The 21,243-nt window shown below is 44.8% G+C and overlaps 1 protein-coding gene across 2 annotated transcripts in view; it reads right to left on the reverse strand.

Moving 5' to 3' along the window:
- Window positions 1-21,243, reverse strand: part of DOK7 (docking protein 7) — a 463,238-nt gene that overhangs the window by 184,215 nt on the left and 257,780 nt on the right. For both annotated transcript variants that reach the window (XM_085642491.1, XM_085642490.1), the window contains exon 6: window positions 15,313-15,420. In XM_085642491.1, the coding sequence (XP_085498617.1) occupies window positions 15,313-15,420 (108 nt within the window). The remainder of the gene's footprint in view (window positions 1-15,312; window positions 15,421-21,243) is intronic.

Raw genomic sequence — 21,243 nt, forward strand, 5'->3', positions numbered from 1 at the left:
TACCAAATGAGTGCATTGATACTGGCCATGGACAGAGTTCACCAAAATACAATTAAAGTTTCCAGAGCAACTCAATAGCGATCCTAGAGGCACTCTGTATACAGAGCTGTGTATTACGTCTGCTAATGATAACATGATAATGTGTTAATCCAGAACCCAAATAGTAAGAATGAAAATAGTCCAACTTTGCATCAAGTGTGATTATGAGTAACAGGTTATTGATTTATTCAACAACTCTATAACAGTTGTTATCCAAGCAATTCCATAGATTCTAGTACAGTTCACACAGAAAAAAAATGCAACAACCACCTACAATAAAATACCGTCACCAAAAAAGAAAATACACTTAACTTCATCACCAGGTTTTTCAAACTTAGTCACAAGGTGACCAGACATATTTAAGGCAACTGGCTCCATTGTAGGTGACTAGTAAATCTGCCCAGAATCACAAACCACCAAAAATTAATAAAGACCTATTCTGGATTATCTATGAAGTTCATAAATAAAGAAAATCATTACCTAGGACTATACAATTACATTTAAAAAACACTGTCTTGTATACCTAGGTGTTCTTTGAGATGCAGGTAATGGTACTCTGAAAGTCTCTGTTTGCATAGGAGAGCAAAGATACAACAGTAGGATAATGGATGCCACACAGCCCTCAAAGAAATAGTTTGTTCACAGCCAACATTTGTGTGTAGACATCTTTTAGTTTGTCCACGAGCGACACATTGTTTCAAAAGAAAATTCTCCAACCAGAGGAAACGTATAGTTTCTTACCTGTCGGTGTAGTTTTGCAGCTTGAAGACTTTCTGGATTCACTATGCTGTGCATTATTCCGCCATCTAGTGGTTGGGTCCGGAATTGTAGTCTCTTTTTTTTCTTCTGTGGCCCAGGTGGGCGTCGGCATACCACCATTTGGCGTCCTTTGTGACGTCGACGCGCTTCCTCCGGAAGCTTTCACCTTTGGTCGCCATCTTCGGATTATTTTTTTCTTGTCGTATGTTATTTTTGTTTTCCCCCTTATTTTCTAAAGTCTTTTTAATCCCTTTCTTCCTGTCTCATCTTTCTGGTGGAGGAGGGTGGGTTCGCTAGTGAATCCAGAAAGTCTTCAAGCTGCAAAACTACACCGACAGGTAAGAAACAATACGTTTTGCAGCGTGAATCTTTCTGGATTCACTCTGCTGTGCATAGACTTTGTAGCGGTTTGTCCTTATTGTGGTGGCTGGGTGGGAGATGAGCACTGGTTACTGAATATGTGTTGTAAGACTTTCTGTCCCACGTGCGATGCTTATTTGGATATCCACACAGTAGTGCTTATTGAACGTGTGCACTGAAGACCATGTTGCAGCTTGGCAAATGTCTTGAAGTGGCGTGTTGGCCAGAAACGCAACTGTTGCTCATTTCTTCCTCGTCGAGTGAGCATGAGCTGCTCCTTGTAACAGTTGCCCTGCTTGTTTGTGGCATAATTGTATGCTTTGTGCAATCCATCGTGCAATGTTATTTTTGGTAACTGGTCGTCCCAAAAAACTGCTTACGAAGGAAACAAAGATTTGTTTTGTCTTTCTGCACTCCTTTGTCCTCTCTATATAGTGCATCACCTCCCTCCTGGCGTCCATTGTGTGCAGCACCCTCTCTGTGCTTGTGGTTGGTGTTTGAAAAAAACTAGGTATTTGGATGGTTTGGTTGATGTGGAACCGAGACACCACCTTTGGCATGAAGTAGGGGACTGTTCTCATCACGATCCTATCACTGTGAATCTGCAGGTAGGGCTCTTGCAGTGTTAGCGCCTGCAACTCACTTACTCTTCGTAGTGATGTGATAGCCACTAAGAAGGCCGTCTTTAGCGTGAGCATGTGCAGTGTAGCCTTGTGCATCGGCTCAAATGGTGCTTTCATCAATTGGGTCAGGACTACATTGAGGTTCCATGCTGGTGGTGGCATTCTAGTTGGAGGTGCAATCCTCTTTGCTCCTTCTAGAAATCTTTTTACTACTTGTGAGGTGAAGAAACTTTTCCCCGTTTCTCCTCTTCTGTAAGCCAAAATCGCCGCTAAGTGTACCCTTAGGAATGTGTAGCTGAGTTTACTTTGCAGTAGATGTGTTAAGTATTTTAGTACTGTTGACTCCCTTGTGATCTTTCTTTGCAGTTTCTCTCTAATGCATCATTCTGAGAATCTTTTCCACTTTGCTACGTAGCATTTCCTTGTGGTAGGCCTTCTTGGCTCCCTGAGCACTGCCATTGTGCTCGCCGTTAGTTTGAGGTGTGCAAACTCTAGGTCCTCAGGAGCCATGCTGTCAGGCTGAGGCTCTCTGGCTCTGGGTGTAGCACCCTTCCGTTCTGCATTGCTAACAGGTCCCTTCGTCTTGGGAATCTGTGTGCTGGTAAACCAAAGTGGGATCACACTGCTTACACTTGTCAGCGGGTCGCCCCTGTGCATCATGGGCAATGCAGTTCATCAAGCTTGGATGCTTGCAGGATAGTCTCGATTAAATACATAGTTGTACTGGCCATCTCTATACACGTGTTTCGGGATTGTTATCCCTCGTCAGTAGAGCTTAGGCAAAATTATTTGGGGTTGCTGAGAAGGTTGCCAAAATATTATCAGGTTACGGTACCTCTCCAGGCGCGCAGGTGCTTCTCCATGAACTCGTCAGTTCGAACGGCTCGAGGGAGCCTCTTAAAGGAAACCAAAGTGGGATCACACTGCTTACACTTGTCAGCGGGTCGCCCCTGTGCATCATGGGCAATGCAGTTCATCAAGCTTGGATGCTTGCAGGATAGTCTCGATTAAATACATAGTTGTACTGGCCATCTCTATACACGTGTTTCGGGATTGTTATCCCTCGTCAGTAGAGCTTAGGCAAAATTATTTGGGGTTGCTGAGAAGGTTGCCAAAATATTATCAGGTTACGGTACCTCTCCAGGCGCGCAGGTGCTTCTCCATGAACTAGTCAGTTCGAACGGCTCGAGGGAGCCTCTTAAAGGAAACCAAAGTGGGATCACACTGCTTACACTTGTCAGCGGGTCGCCCCTGTGCATCATGGGCAATGCAGTTCATCAAGCTTGGATGCTTGCAGGATAGTCTCGATTAAATACATAGTTGTACTGGCCATCTCTATACACGTGTTTCAGGATTGTTATCCCTCGTCAGTAGAGCTTAGGCAAAATTATTTGGGGTTGCTGAGAAGGTTGCCAAAATATTATCAGGGTACGGTACCTCTCCAGGCGCGCAGGTGCTTCTCCATGAACTCGTCAGTTCGAACGGCTCGAGGGAGCCTCTTAAAGGAAACCAAAGTGGGATCACACTGCTTACACTTGTCAGCGGGTCGCCCCTGTGCATCATGGCCAATGCAGTTCATCAAGCTTGGATGCTTGCAGGATAGTCTCGATTAAATACATAGTTGTACTGGCCATCTCTATACACGTGTTTCGGGATTGTTATCCCTCGTCAGTAGAGCTTAGGCAAAATTATTTGGGGTTGCTGAGAAGGTTGCCAAAATATTATCAGGTTACGGTACCTCTCCAGGCGCGCAGGTGCTTCTCCATGAACTCGTCAGTTCGAACGGCTCGAGGGAGCCTCTTAAAGGAAACCAAAGTGGGATCACACTGCTTACACTTGTCAGCGGGTCGCCCCTGTGCATCATGGGCAATGCAGTTCATCAAGCTTGGATGCTTGCAGGATAGTCTCGATTAAATACATAGTTGTACTGGCCATCTCTATACACGTGTTTCGGGATTGTTATCCCTCGTCAGTAGAGCTTAGGCAAAATTATTTAGGGTTGCTGAGAAGGTTGCCAAAATATTATCAGGTTACGGTACCTCTCCAGGCACGCAGGTGCTTCTCCATGAACTCGTCAGTTCTGTGTGCTGGTGCCTGCGCCATCTCCACTATTTGTGAGAACCATGACTGTCTGGCCCACTGAGGTGCTATTAGAATCAATGACATGCTGCTGATCCTGCATTTGCTGAGTACCCTGTGTATCAGTGGTATCGGGGGAAAAGCATATGCAAATGTCTTTGACCAACTTTTCCATAGCGCATTCCCTTGTGACCGATGGTCTGGATGCGAAGTGTTGACATTTTGCATTTTGGTGTGTTGCAAATAGGTCTGTTTGCAGTGTACCCCACTTCCGGAATACTTTCTGTAATTCCTGTTGGTTGATCTCCCATTTCTGAAATGCTGACGTCTGCCTGCTGAGTCTGTCTGCTTCCTCGTTGTCCTTCCTGGGAGATGTTTTTGAGGTAGAAGGGGACCCCTGGAAATGATTAATAGGCAGATGGTGCAGGGGAAAATTAAGGAACAAGCTATAGAGAGACAACCAACTGCCTAAAAAATGAAACACAAATGGGCCTAACTAGGCTCCAAAGGATATGAACATAAAGCCAGGACTTAGCTACAAGAGAGAACATGATTCAAACACACCATCCTAATTCACATTCACTCATCGAATACAGTACATAAACATACACAGTGCTTAAAAACAAGATATCAATCAGGAGATCAACAAACAGGGAAGATAAAATATCATAGGGTCTGGTGTTTTCTCCCAGGGGTTGATGGGGGTAGAGTCCAAACAAACACGAGGAAATCAACGCCAAGGCACTGTGTATGTTTATGTACTGTATTTGATGAGTGAATGTGAATTAGGATGGTGTGTTTGAATCATGAATGAATGTTGATGTGACTGATTGCTCTAATTGTTTTATGTGGGACCCATATATATGTTGTGTATTGCGCATCCATTTAGCCTTTATGTGAATTTTTATATAAATTGATTCAATATCTGAATTATCACAATAAAATAAATCTAATTTTGCAATGAAGTTCTCTCTTGTAGTTATGTCTTGATTTTGCCTTAGTGTCAGCCCTGGCTTTATGTTCATATCCTTTGGAGCCTAGTTAGCCCCATTTGTATTTCATTTTTTAGGCAGTTGGTTGTCTCTCTATAGCTTCTTCCTGGGAGATGTATCGCTAGTAGGTCTATCCTCAGTGGAATTGCCCATGTCCATATCTCCTGTGCTAGCCTCAATAGTGCTACCAACAGTATTCCTCCTTGTTTGTTGATGGAGAACATGGTCGTGGTGTTGTCTGTTTGGATCAACACCCTGTTTCCGTAGAGCTCCTTTTGAAATGCTTTTAAGGCTAGGAACACTGTTTTTAGTTCCAGGTAATTGATGTGCTTGACCGCATCCTGTTGCGACCATAACCCCCTCACCTTGAGCTTGTTCATGTGCGCACCCCACCCCAGCTAGGAGGTGTCCGTCGTGATGGTCGCTGTTGGAGCTGGTTGTGTGAATGCTTACCCTGTGATATGTTTTGTTTGTTCCACCACGCTATTTCCTGATGCACTGCGTGTGTGACAACCCCTAGATCTTACCAGCTCCCAGTTGCCTGTGAACATTGCAGCTGTATCCATTCCTGGAATGGCCTCATGTGTAGTCTAATGTTTTGGACTAGGTGAATGCATGATGCCATCATTCCCATCAGCTTGCTCACCATCTTCACTGTCAGAACTGGCCCCTTGCGGTAATGACGTGTTTCCTTCAGTATCGCCAATGTTCTCTTCCTGCTGGGGAACACTTTGGCCTGTATGGTTTCGATCTCTTACCCTAAGAATATCTTGATTTGTTCTAGTTTTGTTGACAATTTCTCCCAATGGATCGAGAAACCCAGTCTTGTCAGTGTTAGCATGACCTGCTGGATGTGTAGTTTGCATTGTCTGTATGAACTTGCCTTTACGAGCCAGTCGTCGAGATAGGGGTATACGTGTATTCCTTGCCTTTGTAGGTGTGCTGCGACAGCTGCTAGGTATTTTGTAAATACTCTTGGTGCGGATTTCAGGTCGAATGCCAGTACTGTGAACTGGTAGTGGCTTTGGTTGATCACAAACCTTAGCAGGCGCTTGTGTTTGTGGTTGATGGGGATGTGTAAGTATGCGTCCTTTAAATCTATAGTAGCCATGAAGTCCCCTTGTTGTATTTGTGGTATTACCTCTTGCAGGGAAGTCATCTTGAACCTCTGAGTTCTTATAAATTTGTTCAGGAACCTTACATCTAGGATAGGTCTTAGTGTTTCGTACACCTTTGGCACCAGGAAGTAGGTTGAGTAAACCCCTTTGTTTCTCTGGTTTTGCGGTACCACCTCTATTGCCTCCTTGTTGAGGAGTTCCTGCGCCTCTAGCGGCAAGAGCGAGAGCTCCTTTGCTGAGTGTGCCTTGCTTCTTGGTTTTCTGTTCGGAGGCTGTTTTTCTAACTCTATACAGTATCCGTATTGTATGATGTTTAGTATCCATTTATCCGATGTGACCTTCCTCCATTCCTGGATGAAGTCTCTTATTCTTCCCCCTACCGGTGTTGAGTGTTCGAGGTACTGCTTGTCGTTGAACGTTCGGCTGCAGTTCTTCTTTATGTCTTTCCGCCCACCCCGAGGTGTTGCTAGGGTGGGGGCCTGTTCCATGGTGGAGTCACTTGGTTGAGACTGCTGGCCTCCTCTTCGTGTTTGTCCTCCTCCATTTCCGTGCCCTCGAAAGGACTGTCCCCGGGGCTGGTACTGCCAGTTCTGCTGCTGCTGTCCCTGCTGTTGCTGGCTTTGGTTGTTACCTTGGTAGCCTTGCTTGAATGTTTGGTGTGATGTGGTAGGCACGTTGCCTCCTCTACCACCCGGCGTTCTCGTGGGTGTGCCTCTTCTCATTCCTGTGAACTGCAACGCTCCCATGGACCTTGCTGTTTCGTTGTCCTTCTTGAGTTGCGTCAACTTGTCGTCAACTGGTGTGCCAAACAGCTGCTCTCCATTAAAAGGTGTATTTACGATGTTGCTTTCCACCTCTGGATTGAATCCCGAAATTCTGAGCCATGCGTGTCTTCTCTCGGTCACTCCTATCATCATTAGCCTGCTCGATGTTTCTGCAACATCCAATGACGATTTTAGGCATGTCTTCGCCATGCTCTTCCCTTCTTCTACCAGGTGAGCTGCTCTTTGTTGGTACCAGTCTGGTAGATGCTTTAGCAGCTGCCCCACTTCATCCCAGTGCTGGTATGCGTGCCTGTTGATCAGGGCGGTTGAGTTTGCGAGGCACCAATGTATAGCTGCATTTCTCTCCACCTTTCTCCCTGTGAGATCCATCCTCCTACTTTCCTTGTCTGGAGGTGGTCCGGCATTAGTGGGTACATTGGCCCTCTTCCTAGCCGTAGCTGCAATTATGGAGTCAGCTGGCACTGACCCTTGGATGTATGCAGGGTCCTTTGAAGAATGTTTGTACTTCTTCTCAGTTCTAGGGGTCACAGCTTTGCATACTGCTGGCTCCTTAAAGGCCTCTCTTCCTTGATCCAGCACACTAGGGAGCCTGGGCAGGAACTGGCTCCTAGCTTGTTGAGGAAGTAGAGTCTCCAGGAGGAAACATGCCTTGGGCTTCTCCTACATTTTCACTCCATAGGTCTGTGCAGCCTTCTGTACGACCATGTTGTAGACACCTATATCATCTGGTGGCGAGGGCCTTGAAGGGTAAGTGTCTACCCCTTCTTCCAGCGATTTGGCGTTGAGATCTTGCCATTCCATGTCTTGTGCCTCCGAGGACGTCGAGTCCCGGTAGGATTGCAGATCTTCGTCGCCTTCTCCCTCGAAATAGTAGTCTTCGTCTCCCAGTTCCTCGACTGGTTCGGGCGTTTCGTCGGTTCCGTGTCCTCGTCGTCCCTTTCAGCTTCGAGCACGGGTTTCGGCAGAATGGTGTATTGACTCATCTTCTTGTCGAAGTCTTTTTTCCAATGCAGGATGCTCGCCATTTCGGCCTCGAGCCTCCTCTTCTTCCTCTCCATCTCGGCGGCATGTTCGGCGTCGAGGGTTGGAGCGCTTCTCTTCGGGGCCGTCGACGACATTGCCGGCTTTTCTTTCCTCAGCGCCGAGTTGTCCTTTTCGAGGGCAACCTTCGACGATCTTTGTTTTTCAAGGGCTTTCTCCGATTGGGAGTCCTTTTCGAAGGATCCACTTGGCTGACTGTTCCTGGTAGCTGTTGCTTTCGTCGAGTGTTTCGGCGGCAGAGCTTCTTTCGAAGACTTAGCTGGACTTCTACGAGTGTCGCTCGGGGCTTTAACGTCACCCTTTCGAGTGTCGCTCTAGTGTTTAGGGGTCGACGACTCTTCTTATGGACCTCGACGACCGTGCAGTCCTCCGGTCCTTCGGCGATGTTATCTTCCTCTCCACTGGAGAGGCCTAAGTCTCGGAGCGATGGTGGTGGCCCCTGCCCCTGTTTGCTGTGGTTCACCCTTCTCTGCCTCTCCCTTACTCTGAGGGTCTTGGGTGTAAACGCCAAACACGCGTTGCAGTCTTCGCTGCTGTGGTCGAGCAGCAGGCAGAGGTTGCAGACTGGATGTCGATCTTTCTGGGCGTACTTGTGGTGGCAATTGGTGCAAAATTTGAACAGTGTCTTGTTCATCTCCGCGCTCAGGGAGCCCCCTGCGAGCGCATTCTCCGTCGAACATCAAGGTTTTGGTCGTAAGCCTTCTTCCTCGTCGCTCCGGTTACCTGACCTGTAGTCCGGTGTAGCTGAAAAGTTGATTTTTCTGTGATTTTCCTTGAGTCCTCTTCCAAAACTCTGGAACTCTTCGGCAACGATCCAGACCCAACGGCGGAAAAAAGCATCTGAAGATGGCGACCAAAGGTGGGAGCTTCCGGAGAAAGCGCGTCGACGTCACGAAGGACACCAAATGGTGGTATGTCGACGCCCACCTGGGCCACGAAAACAAACAAAAAAAGAGAAAAGAGACTAGAATTCCGGACCCAACCACTAGATGGCGGAATAATGCACAGCATAGTGAATCCAGAACGATTCACGCTGCAAAAATGGATATATGAGGTAAATATAATGCAAAAATGTTATACTGCCCAAAATCAAAGGGGGTCTTTGATTTACAATCACTAATTCATACAGAGATTACAAGATAAGACATCACTGCATTTCTTAAACCCAACAAAACAATCTCCACACATCTACATGTAATTAAACCTCTAGGCTCAAATGTGCAATACTTCTCTTGATACATTTAAAAAAAAATATATTTTATATTTTTGCACATTTTAGAATACAGAAAACAATCTTACTAATCTTTTTTCTTGATCTTCCAAAGAAAGGGTTGCTTTAAAACCACAATCTGTCCATCGTAAGTGGGTGTGAACTACAGACTTCAGTTGGGTTAGATGTGAGTGGACTCCCTTCCTGCCAACAACCCCCCTTAAAATCATCCAGGCCAGAATCCTCGCTTACACAGCACAATTAACTGGGAGGTCCACTGCATGCACCATAATTGCATCAAAAGGTGAGTCACTCTGTAGGCCTTTAGGGGCCAATCACTGACACCTTATTTGTAAGAAGGTAGTGAATTATATGCCTATTCTGGCTTTGGCTTATTTCCAGGCAAATGCATATTGGAGGAGTCTGCAGTTTTATTACTATTTGGAGCATCTTTAGTCTGCCTTGGGTGCCACTCAGGTAGCGCATGTTACAGCAATCGAGTCTGGAGACCAAGAGTGCTTGGATTACAGTCTTCCTGGCTGCTCCTGGAACGAGACCAATGATCTTGCGTAGCATTTTCAGAATGGCAAAACATTCCCCTGCAAGTTTGGATATCTGGTTGTCAAAAGTGAGATAGATGTCAAACCAGATTCCCAGTTTCTTTATTTTTGGTTTTGGGGTTAGTACTGGACCCAAAGCATCCGACCAGATGGATGGCAGTTTCCCCACGATTATTACATACATTTTCTCTTCATTCAGTTTGAGGCAGCTGTATTTATTACATTCGGCCAGGCTAGCCAAGCAGGTTCGAAAGCCGTCTGTGAAGGTCCCATTGTCCTGCGTCACGGTGATGACATGTTGAGTATCATCAGCATATGACACTATCTTTACACCATGGTGCTCAACCACATCAGCAAGGGGATGCATGTACACACAACGTGGTTCAGCACTCAATTTCACAATTAGATAAACAAGTAACATAGGTTGTTATCCATTGTCCACAAATAGAGAAAGCAAAGTAATATCCTCTTAGTAAATCATTGTACGAGTCGTTCTTCCATCGAAAATATATTCTTTATTCATAAGTTGTTCTTAAAAACAAATCATGCAATTGATAGCCGATGCGTTTCGTCCCCCTTTGACTTTTTCAAGGCTTAGCATGCAAATGATGTTTCCCGCATGTTCTCCAGGTTGTGTTTTCAAGTGTGGATACAATGATGTACTCAATAAATGGAGCATGTTAGCTCCAAAGCGTGCTGGCGTTGTGATGCGGGAAACATCATTCGCATGCTAAGCCTTGAAGAAGTCCCAGGGGGACGAAACGCGCCGGCTATCAATTGCATGCTGTGTATATTTTCGAAGGAAGAACGACTCGTACAATGATTTACTAAGAAGATATTACTTTGCTTTCTCTATTTGTGGACTATGGATTATAAAGAAAACAGGTCAGCCACTTTAAGGCAAGGCCTGTGACACTGTTTGACCACAACCATTTAAAACATGGTACAATTGGCTAACTCGTAATTGGCATATTAAACACAGTAATGGCATGGTAATTCAAATATCACCTGTGGACTACACAACTTATTATGACATCATCTAGTGTGACAAAGGAAAGCATGACTTCATGTCTACCATTATAACCTGACTGCTACATTTTGATTCCAGAGCCTGGTCAGTCAAAATAACCCCTTTGACAGGGTAAAAACCTTTCCTTTTAAATATTAATAAGTCACCCATTTATAGGCATTGCAGCCCAAAAGGTACGGTGCATGTTAATTAAAAGTGTGGTATGGTGAAAGTTAATGTTCTCATGTTCCTACAGTGACCAACTTCCAAAAACGGTTTTCAGTGTAGAAGGCTCTAGCTGTCCTATGAGGAAAACTAGAGCACAGAATAATACATTCATGTTGCTATTTACTAGAGTAATGGTTCAACCACTATTTTAGTTATTTTTAAAAATCCAACTCAATGGTAAAGTTAGATTCTTATTAAATATTTAGAAAATATAACTTGCAGAAAGAAACAATTTCCCTGCCTAAAGTTCATGGAGGCTAATTTGCATTAGTCTGCCAGAAGCTGCCCCTGCTAGTGCTTGACCCTAATGAAGTGTGAAAACTGCTCCCAGAGCAGGATATTGGCTTAGGTCTGGTGACATGATGGGCTTGGTGTGGGGCATATATTCCCTATCAGCTCACGAAGAGCAGCTGGGAAGGTTTAACCCCATTGGTTAGGGAATGCCCATTGTCAATGACCACTCACCTAAAAAGCCTGGAGCTCAGTGAGAGTGAAGACAAATCCTCCATTAGGTTGACCCTCAACACATGAGAAGTTATGGGGGCTGGTAGTCGATCCCTAGGGGAAGAAAAGGTGGGATTTGGTAGACATGAAATGGGTAGTTCCGGTCAGCAGACCCCTCTGGAGACAGGAAACGTCTCTGCCTTGGGGATGTCTAAGATCTTGTCCTTGCAATCTTCCTTTTTTGGCCTCGTGCGGTTAGTTTGATTGCATGGGAGTGCGCTTGTAGAAGGGAAAAAATATCGCCAGTTCTTGCACTTGTCCTGTTTAAGTCCAACCCTATTAAATCACAGGGTAAGGTAAGGTATAAGTTGGGCCTTGAAACCTGGAGGCAGATTCCGTTTGATATTGCTTTGTCCCTCTATTCTTTGTTCTTGGCTATACCACCAAAATCTTGCAGAATAAACAAAATCAGGCTTAACAATTGCCTTTTTAGTACTTTTGCGCATGTTCAGTGCACTGACCTTTTTCAGGGGTGGGTTTAACTTGGAGGTGGTTTTCTTGGGTGTGGTCTTGAACAGTCCAGATTTTGTAATCCGAGGCTTCCTTTTTTTTGTTTGTCTTGCAGGTGTACAGCGAAGCTGGGACAGGTGAGAGTCGTGGAGAAACCTGAAAGCCTACTCAGAGCAGCAAGACTGGAACCGAGAAGTAAAGTTCCCTTGAGAACTCGATCAGAGGTGCTTCCCAACAGCAAACAAGAAAACAAGCAGAGGGACAGGATGGGAGTTGTGTTTATATTACAGTGCCCAAAATGGCTGCCAAATCTCATGGGATCCCAACTCTTGCGGGATCTCGGGTAGCAAGATTCTGGAAGCACATACGGGGAGGAGACCTATATGGTGAGCGTGTGTGAATAAACCTCCACAAAAGACTTTTGGGCATATAAGGTCCATAGGACATCTGTGGCCTGGACATTAAAAGTCCATGAGACATCTGGGGCAGGGATTCAAATGGCCTGCATAAAGGCCATTTGAATAAATCCATACTAAATGGGAAGTGGAAGACAGGCCAGAGGGTCATATCAGGGGCTTAAGTGTGGCACAGGTTCTGAAGAGAGCAGGGTTACAGAGAGCGCAGGCTGCGAAGGATGAGACATCCAGGAGTCATCTCCATCCAATGACTACTAAACTGTACAAACATGGACCTCTCCACTAGCTCAGCTCTTCAAAACACTTTCTGGATCTGCGGAAGAACAGAAAAAGACTGAACCTGCTGTCTGAAACTTGTGAGACCTAACGGATTGGACCTGCTCCCACATGCACTCGTGTTGTCTGAAACCTGTGAGGAGGCCTGAAGGGCTGGACCTGCTCTCACTTGTACCCAAGTCAAAGCAGTGGACTCCAAGGATCAGTTGGCTGGCCTTCTGTGGCGACAGGGACACAAGAAGGTGCAATCGGCCTTTTTCCTGAAGTGCCCAGCTGACCAGGACTGGGCACTGATGGTGGCCTCTGCTGGAGTGAGTCATGGCCCCTCTGTTGCTGTCCCTGTGGTCCTGGAAACTTTAGAAGTGGCCAAGAGGAACTGCTCGAGAAACTTTGAAAAGTTGGGTTTCAGAATATGTTTGGACTTCCAAGATATGCTGTGCTTTAGCAGGACCTCGCAGTAAAGGTGTCTGACAGCTTCGGCTTCAGGCTTGCTATGCTGAAGGATTTTGACTTCCATAAAAAAGACTAAGTATGAAAGCCGAAATCATGACCGAGCAATGGCTCGAAAAGTATCCGCCCCACGCAGGGACTTAGTCGACTGTGAAATTCCAATTTCTCCTGCTCGGAGCTTTCCCTTCAAAACCAAGAGTTTCAGTTTGCCATGTAACTCGTGCAACCAACATCATGCTGGAATGTGAGGTGTTTTCAAAATACAAAAAAGTGTATTTCTTTAACATCTGGAAGCGTTTCACCTTGGAAGCTCAGATTATATCTCTGTATCTCTGTATTGAGTATTTATTAAAAGTGAGAGTTTTAAAACATGCAAAGAAAAAGATTCCTGCCCCCATGCTCATGACAATGCTCTTAGATAACTAAGAGTTAAGTCAGTTGTCATGTGTACTCAATATGTGGCCTAGATTCTTCTAGAAGGAGCAATATTTTATTATATTAAATCAAACACAAGAGCTTTTTGCACAGGGCACATCCTGTACTTGAGAGAGGGTCGATTTTATATCATAGGGTGCCCCAGGCCCATTCTGTCCACACCTGAGGTATGAGACCCTTGTCCTTGCCCTGCCAGCCTAATTTGTAGGCCGTGTTAAATTGACCAGAGGGTCCTGTGTTACTATATAACAAATACCCTGGAACATCCTTACCACTCATCCAACATAAAACCCCTGTGTAGGCCCTTCTGTTCAATATGTAGGCCTCTTTGTTAAATTGACCATAGTTCTGCCATTTTCCTGTATAACAGGCTAAGGGCAGGTCTGATCCAAATCATATCCAGCTCCTCTCTCTGTGAGGCCTCCTGCTCCAAACTAAGAGCCCCCACCCTACTCGTGTGCGAAGTTCACTGTCTCAAGGTTCAACATCCCCCTGTTCTTTCGACAATGCAGCAGACTGCATCCTAGGCCAGTACATACTTTTAGTGAAGTTGCCACCGCAGACGTGTCAAGCTAAGGAACACAGGACGTGAAGATTTATATATGTATATACAGAATCCCTTTACAATACACATTTTTTCTGCTTGCCCATCCAATTTACGGCAAGCGTCTTGCCTGAGATATGACCTTTCACCTAGCTCACGTACCACTGTTACTGGAAAGGGCGTCACCATGTATGGTAAAATATTAGAACCATACCGTTAGTCACGAGGTAGACGTGGCATGAGATGACAATACCATAGGCACTTCTGACCGCCTTAAAGAATATAAGAAGGGAGACCACAGAAACATCTTTGGACTACCCCACCCGTCTGTTAGTAGATGGCAGGCAGGTGTGGGTGGTTCCCAAGAGCGCTTGTTTTTTGTTTTTAAGATACAATTTAACTTGCCAATATATTTGCTGTATATGCTATGTATGCTATTTTGCTATGCTATTTTGTCCCTAAATTGGTGTTTTCTTATTGAGCATTCCATACTTATATTACATTTGCAAAGTTGCTTTCTTTTAGATTTTAGGTAGGTACGTGAGTATTCTCAGTATTTTAGATCAAGTGTATTTTACATTCTGAGAACATTTTCCTTGATGTAACTTATGTTTCTCATAATGCATTTATAAATGTGTCTTTGAGGTTTAGTCTTTCTCTCTCTCAGACAGTACAATAGTTTTAATACAGAAATGCTATCTTATCCATGTGACTATCTGGATTCTGTATTACTTATTACATACTTATGTATTTGAAGGTTCTCTCATATCTGATAATGAACAAAAAGGAGTCTTGGTGAAATTAATTATTTCCTTCGGATCACAAAATTTGGTCAAGCAGGGATTGAGATTTTTACACTGTACAGTTCATCCACTAGGAGGGTATCTATTTCTGCTATCAAAGGTTTATGCCTTGTCATTAACTCTTTAAGGATAAGTTAGGCGCTGTGTGACAGGCAGAATCCACATTTTATTTTTGATAGTTTAACATAGCGCAAACCATGCACAAAGAGGACATACATAAGAATGCTTAACAAGACAGGGAGATTGTCAAGATTCACGGACGCTCCTTTCCACTTTAGCTTTGCAGCTGGGTAACTGAGTCTCTACGACATAAAGTGTTTTGCTCTTCATTATACAGTTGTCGAGGGGCTGAACTGGGTGTTAAACGTATCACTAGTGTTTCTGGCACCAAACACCAAGCCGGAAGCACTCGATGGCATGTTCCAGGTGCCTTTATTGGCATCAAATGCTCATTAGCTACTTTTGAAGAGGAGTCTAGCGAGAAAATTCACATTTTTAAAATCAATATGTTCCCCAGACATGAAATGTGATGCACACCCTGCCAACTCCCATTTATAACATAATCGCTGCTATTGATCAAATGAACAAACACACACACACGTTGGATTGAGTTTGTACTATGCAGTTTTACCTCCGCTGCTCTGGCGACTTGAAAAGGAAAGAATGCTTAGTCTCTTCTCTATTTCCAAAGCTTCGTGGGCCACTCGCTCCTCCATATATGCTGGATTTACATTGGGATCTGCAGGGGGTAAATGAATTGAAGTGTCAGCAGCTACAATCTATTATGTGTACAGCACGTCGAATATTTTAGAGTGCTACAACCTGCAGAACTGCAGCTGCCAACATTACTCTTTAATTGTTATGGGGAAGAAGGAGCCACACATTTTGGGAGCATGTTAGATATTTCTAATTACCCGCCTTTTCCCAATTAATTTGCTGCGAAAAAGCATAAAAGTGAGTCCCTAGTTCTGCTCTGAGCCAGGGCAATGCTTCATAATACAGCCCCAGGCCTTCAAAAACATCTGCCGGTGCCAACCACATGCAACCACCGTGACAAATCAAGCACTGAAATCGTGATACAATTTCTTTCCCCAATATGTAATATTTCTAGTGTTTGCCCCCCTCATTCTTGAGCCTCTCAACTGACTGTAGTGTATACCAGATTTAGTGCTGTACTCCAGGGCTCCCCAGCAAATTTATCACTGAGTATTTGAGACACTGGAGCTATGCATAGCTGTCATTTAAAAGGCGAATTCATGATAGCAGCATAGTACTGGGCCTTTTGCTGTGTATTGTTTGCAATGGTGAAACGTTTAGTTTTGCCCCTAATTCCAGTGCTGAAATGGGTACACTTTTGTTCGTACGACATTGTGATTTACGCCACATGCATTGCACTAAAATATCAAAGTCACAATTTTAATATAATCTGTATCCTTTCTAAAATATAGTTTATTTTTAAAGAATGTAGTATTTGACAAATCGGCTTCCGTGCGTATTTAATGCAATTTTTGTGTGCAAAGTAAATAACAACATATATTTATTTTAAAATAGGCAGTATTTGACATGACGTCAGATTCAATAAGAACCCTCTCCCTCCTTTGGCAATGTTGGTGGGTCTGATTAGGCATATTAGAAGATGCTCAGGTTATCCCACGACTGACGTACAAGATTTCCTTTTTAACAAATTCAGAAACACCAGGATCATGTCACATTTACATTGCTTATCTTATACCATATTCTCAAAGGTTTCAATCAGGATAAAGATGATAGAAGCATTTTTCGGAATTTACATGTGCAAATAGAGTTACCTATTAGTTCGAGGGCATCTTATAGCTGCTTCATGTATTCTCAGATTTAACAAACATCATATTGGACAGATGGAGTAGATATAAAATTCTCCAGGCATCTCCTAATTGTCTCCAAGGTATATCTTAGCGAATTGGGTCTCTTGTTATGTAGGAAAAATTACATCGATCGTATGCCAATTAAGAGCAGTACAGACCATTTGAAAAAATTATTACACATGCATGAATAATATATGGGATGAAGTATCCTCTCACATACATTATAAAGATTTTGCAAGTCACCTAGGAGTTCTACCTAAAGAAACGAGACCGAAATCCGGAATTGAATTGAATTGAATTGAGTTCCTTTATACGGCTGTGGAACCTCACCATAAATATCTCCTTTCTGCTATCTGTGGTTCAATTTAGAAAAAAACAGATCAGAAGAACAAACAGCCAGTTCTTGTTTTTGTTGTTTAAACTGCTCTGTGATGTACTTTTCACCTTGGCTGCCAGCACTGGCAGGAAGCATTATGACATTGCATCTCAACGGTTATAAGTTACTGCAGTTGAGCAGCCACATCATTTATTATTACAGTTCACTAGAGACTTCACAAGTCGATTGGAATAAGGAAATCAGAGACAGAGGGATTGCAGGCTCCTACATATTATATATGGGGTAAGGAACTACCCGCCTTGCACTATGAGGATATTGCAACTCACCAGAGTTCCGTGACCATATAGAAGAACTAGGTCGAAGGCTGATTTCATTATAAGAATGGGCAGGTGCGGAGGACCAACTTATCAAGGAAAAAACTGATAAACTGAGAAGGCCAGAAGTTGTCTGATCCCATAAGCTAAAGTTATTGCCACCAACATTACTGTTTTCAAAGTGAGAAGCCAAACTGAGGAACTGTGCATCAGCTTGAATGAGGATGCAATTAAGAAAGGCAATATTCAAATCCCACTGCTCAACAGTAAACGGAATGGGAGGAAACACGTAAAGTAACCCCTTCTGAAAACAAACCGCAACTGGCAATCTAAACAAGGATAGCTTAAGAAGACACATGAAAGCAGAAAGAGCAGCCAAATGACCCTTAACTGCAGACAAGCACAACTTGTGCTGCACAAGAGACAGTGTGAATTGCAAGATGTCAGGAAGTAAGGCTTTATGAGGATCGAGGACTTTCGAATTACATCAATGAACACATTGTTTCCAGCAACCTGCACATAGAGATTTCATAATGGATTTCCTGGCAGCCAAGATGACATTGCATCTTCATCAGGAAGACAAAGGGCTTTGACTTGCATAGCTCAATTTCCACAAGTGCAGCTGCAGAGTTTGGAGACTAGGATAAAGGATCAGTTCAGACTGCAGTGACAATAGGTCAATCTTGTGTTAGAAAGGATGAGGTGGCTGAATGCTGAATGTCATCAGATTTTGTGGCTATGCATATAAAAGCCCTGCCACCAGGCGAACGTGAAAGCATCCCCAGGAAACCATTTAATGAGAACTGCAAGCCACACAACTGAGGATCTTCCTGTTTTTGGCCATGGAAAAAATATCTACATACGGACACCCCAATCTGGAGGAAATCCCCTTTGTCACGGCAGGGTGTGGTTCCCACTCATGGTCTTCCAGCAAAAGGTGACTGAAAGCATCTGTTCCCCCATTGAGAGAACCTGCAAAATGAGCGGCTAATGAGTAAAATCCAGTCACTCCGCTCACTGTGGCCAGCTAATCACCTCCCAATACAGGATCCATGGCCTGACACCACCCTGTACGTTGATATAATGGATAGTGGTGGTGTTGTTCAACAGAACCAGAATGGTTCTCTCTGTGATGGAAGGAAGAAATGTCTTCAAAGCAAGGTGGAACACTGCAACGCCAGCACGTTTCTGTACTCACACTGCTCTGAAACAGACAAGAGGCCTTGTGCCATCATATTGCCCAGATGGGCACGCCAACACAGCGAGGGGGTGTCTGTTAATATGGTAGCCAGTGTTGAAGAGACAACCCACTACAAGCTTGGGACGGACTGATTGGAAGATCTGCACCTGAGCAGAAATGCTGAAACTATGGTTGTCAAAAGCAACAAGGGAGGTTCCTCCTCCGCCATCTGTTATGTGGCACCAGCAGGATGCATAAGGCCAGGAGGCCATAAGATATTCAGAACTGGAATCCATGTCTAAGCCTCGAATCTCAGGATCATCTCTCTAATATCCACAATTCTCTGAGGAGGAGGAAAAGCCTTCATGCCTGTCACGTACAGCACTGACCTTCTGGAGGTTAACCTCTGCGTTGGATTGAGGTGAGATTTTTGGGCATTGATAGTAGCGGAGGAGAGTATCATGCGCTGAAGGTGTTGATCAGCTAGCACCCAGAGATTTCCGTTTTCAGTAGCCAGTCATACAAGTATGGAAATACATAGATTCCTGACTATCATGGTGAAGCTAATACAACCACCAGCACTTGGTGCGGTCATCAGTCCGAATGGCAAGACTGTGAACTGACAGTGCTGGGATCCCACAGTGAACCTCCAATAACATCTGTAGGCAAGGAAAAGTGGAAGATGAAAATAGGCGTACTGAGAATACAGGGACACCAAACAATCCCCCACATTCAGGGACATGGCTAAGGGACCGTGTCTTGAACTTGTCTTGCCAAATGAACAAGGTCCGATGGTGAAGATCTAGACTGGGATTAAACCTCTGGCCTTCTTCGGAACCAACAAGTAAGGGCAGTTGAACTGCATGCGTCTTTCTTGCAGGGGCACCATATCCTATTTGAAGGATGGTTAGTCAGAGAGATGGACAGGAAGGCCAGAGAGTAGCCTTTGTGGATTAGCTGGATGACCCAGTGATGTACTGCGATCATCTCCCAATTGGAGTGAAAGTGGGGGACCCTCACTCAAGATTATGGTATAAGGCGGTGAGCCAAGGAGGTTTAGATGCAACAAAGAAAGCAGAGGATGGCACAGACAGGATCTGCCACTGCTGCTGGCATTCCCTAGATCCATCCCTACCCCAAAAACAGCAGTACAGTTAGGGCATTAATATCGGCTGAGAAGGTTGCCTCTGCCGGAAGTGCACTGCCCTGGAATAGCCAAGTAATTTCCTGTACTCACTCTCTTAGTGGTTTCTACGATTTCCTCCAAGGACATGGCCCGGGGGCAGGCTAGCTCAATGACCATCTGGACGAGATCCAGTGCTAGAGGATGACGTAACAAATAGTCTGCTGGATTGTTGACTCCAGCCTGTAAATCAACTCACAAAAGTATTGCTGTAACTGAACAGCTCATTGTTCGATTCTCGGGATCCATTCCGTGCCATGCCTCCGAATATCGGTACCAATGGCTTATGATCAGTAATTACTTGAAAACGTTGGCCCTACAGCTACAGATGAAAATGCTTACAGGCGCATCTTATTGCTAGTACTTCTCTTTCAATTTGGGAATAGCGGGTTTCCACCACAGTGAGAGCACGGCTGGCATATGAAATTGGCACCAAATCCTCATTGTCTTCCATTTGCAGTAGCATGGCCCCTAGCCCTGCAGGGCTGGTATCCATAATCAGTTCAGTTTTCCTTGTTGGGCTAAAGTATGCCATGGTGGCATCATGAAGGAGAGCTTTCTTGATGTCTCTGAACGTTTGCGCTACCTTGTTATTCCATACCCATGAAACATCCTTCTTTGTCAGGGCTCGCAAGGGATCTGAAAGGGTTGGCACATTGAGAATAAACCTCCCACAGTATGTGGCCATCCCCAGAAAACTGTGTACCTCGGAGCGATTTTTGGGGACGGCTGCTGTCCTGATGACTTCAACTTTCTGAAGACCCACTTGCAGACACTCTTTGAAAAAACAGTATCCAAAAAATTCCACTTCATTGGAGTAGGACAAGCACTTTTGGGGTGAAGGGTCAGCCCCTCTCTACCAGCCGCTACAGCGTGGCTCTTAGCCAGATGTGATGTTCTTCAAGAGTGCTGGAGTAGACTAATATGTTGCCACTCACATTGATCACTCCCAACAAACTGGACAGGGGCTCTCATATTGCATCCTGGAAGACTTCTGTTGCAGACGACACTCCAAAGCTCAGACGCTTGAACCTCCCAGCCCTACATGAGTGGAGAATGTCGTTATGTATCTGCTGGACTCCTCCAGCATTAGTTGGTGGTATCCAGAATTGAGGTCAATTTTAGAGACCCATTTAGAGCGATTCAAATCAGCCACGATCTCATCATTGTTAGGTGTGTTGTGCCTCTCTCTACAGTTAGGCAACCTCATGTCCACACATAACTTGATGGTCCCAGGCTATTTGGGCTTCGGGCGATGGCCAGTGTTGACACCCAGGAAGTAGGACCGGTCACTTTCTCTATAACTCCTGTTTGCTGTACTCAAACAGTTCAGGAAACTCAGCCAGGATATTGTTCGGGGGCGACTGTTTGGCAAGGAACACCAGGCCCAGATCCTCTGCAGTGTGACAGCCCAGCAGTGTTCCGGTGTTGTCCTATGTCACGTGAAATGTAGCATGTGTCTTAGTGCCTCAATTTGCTACCTACACGTCTAAGACCCCTTGCTGCGAAGTGGGATCTGTTCCCACATACGTGTATGTCTTGGCTTTTGTCGGGCTAATTTCAGGCTTGCGGACCAGCATGAGGAATTGCTCGGACTCCATGACGTTTACAGATGCTCTGGTCTCTATCAGCGCTGTAATCAGGACACCGCCACCGTCTGCGTGGCACATGGGAGAGGGTCTTCGAGTTTGATAGCTGCGCCCC

Source organism: Triturus cristatus, chromosome 2_2, assembly GCF_964204655.1.
Source record: "Triturus cristatus chromosome 2_2, aTriCri1.1, whole genome shotgun sequence".
Lineage (NCBI taxonomy): Eukaryota > Metazoa > Chordata > Amphibia > Caudata > Salamandridae > Triturus > Triturus cristatus.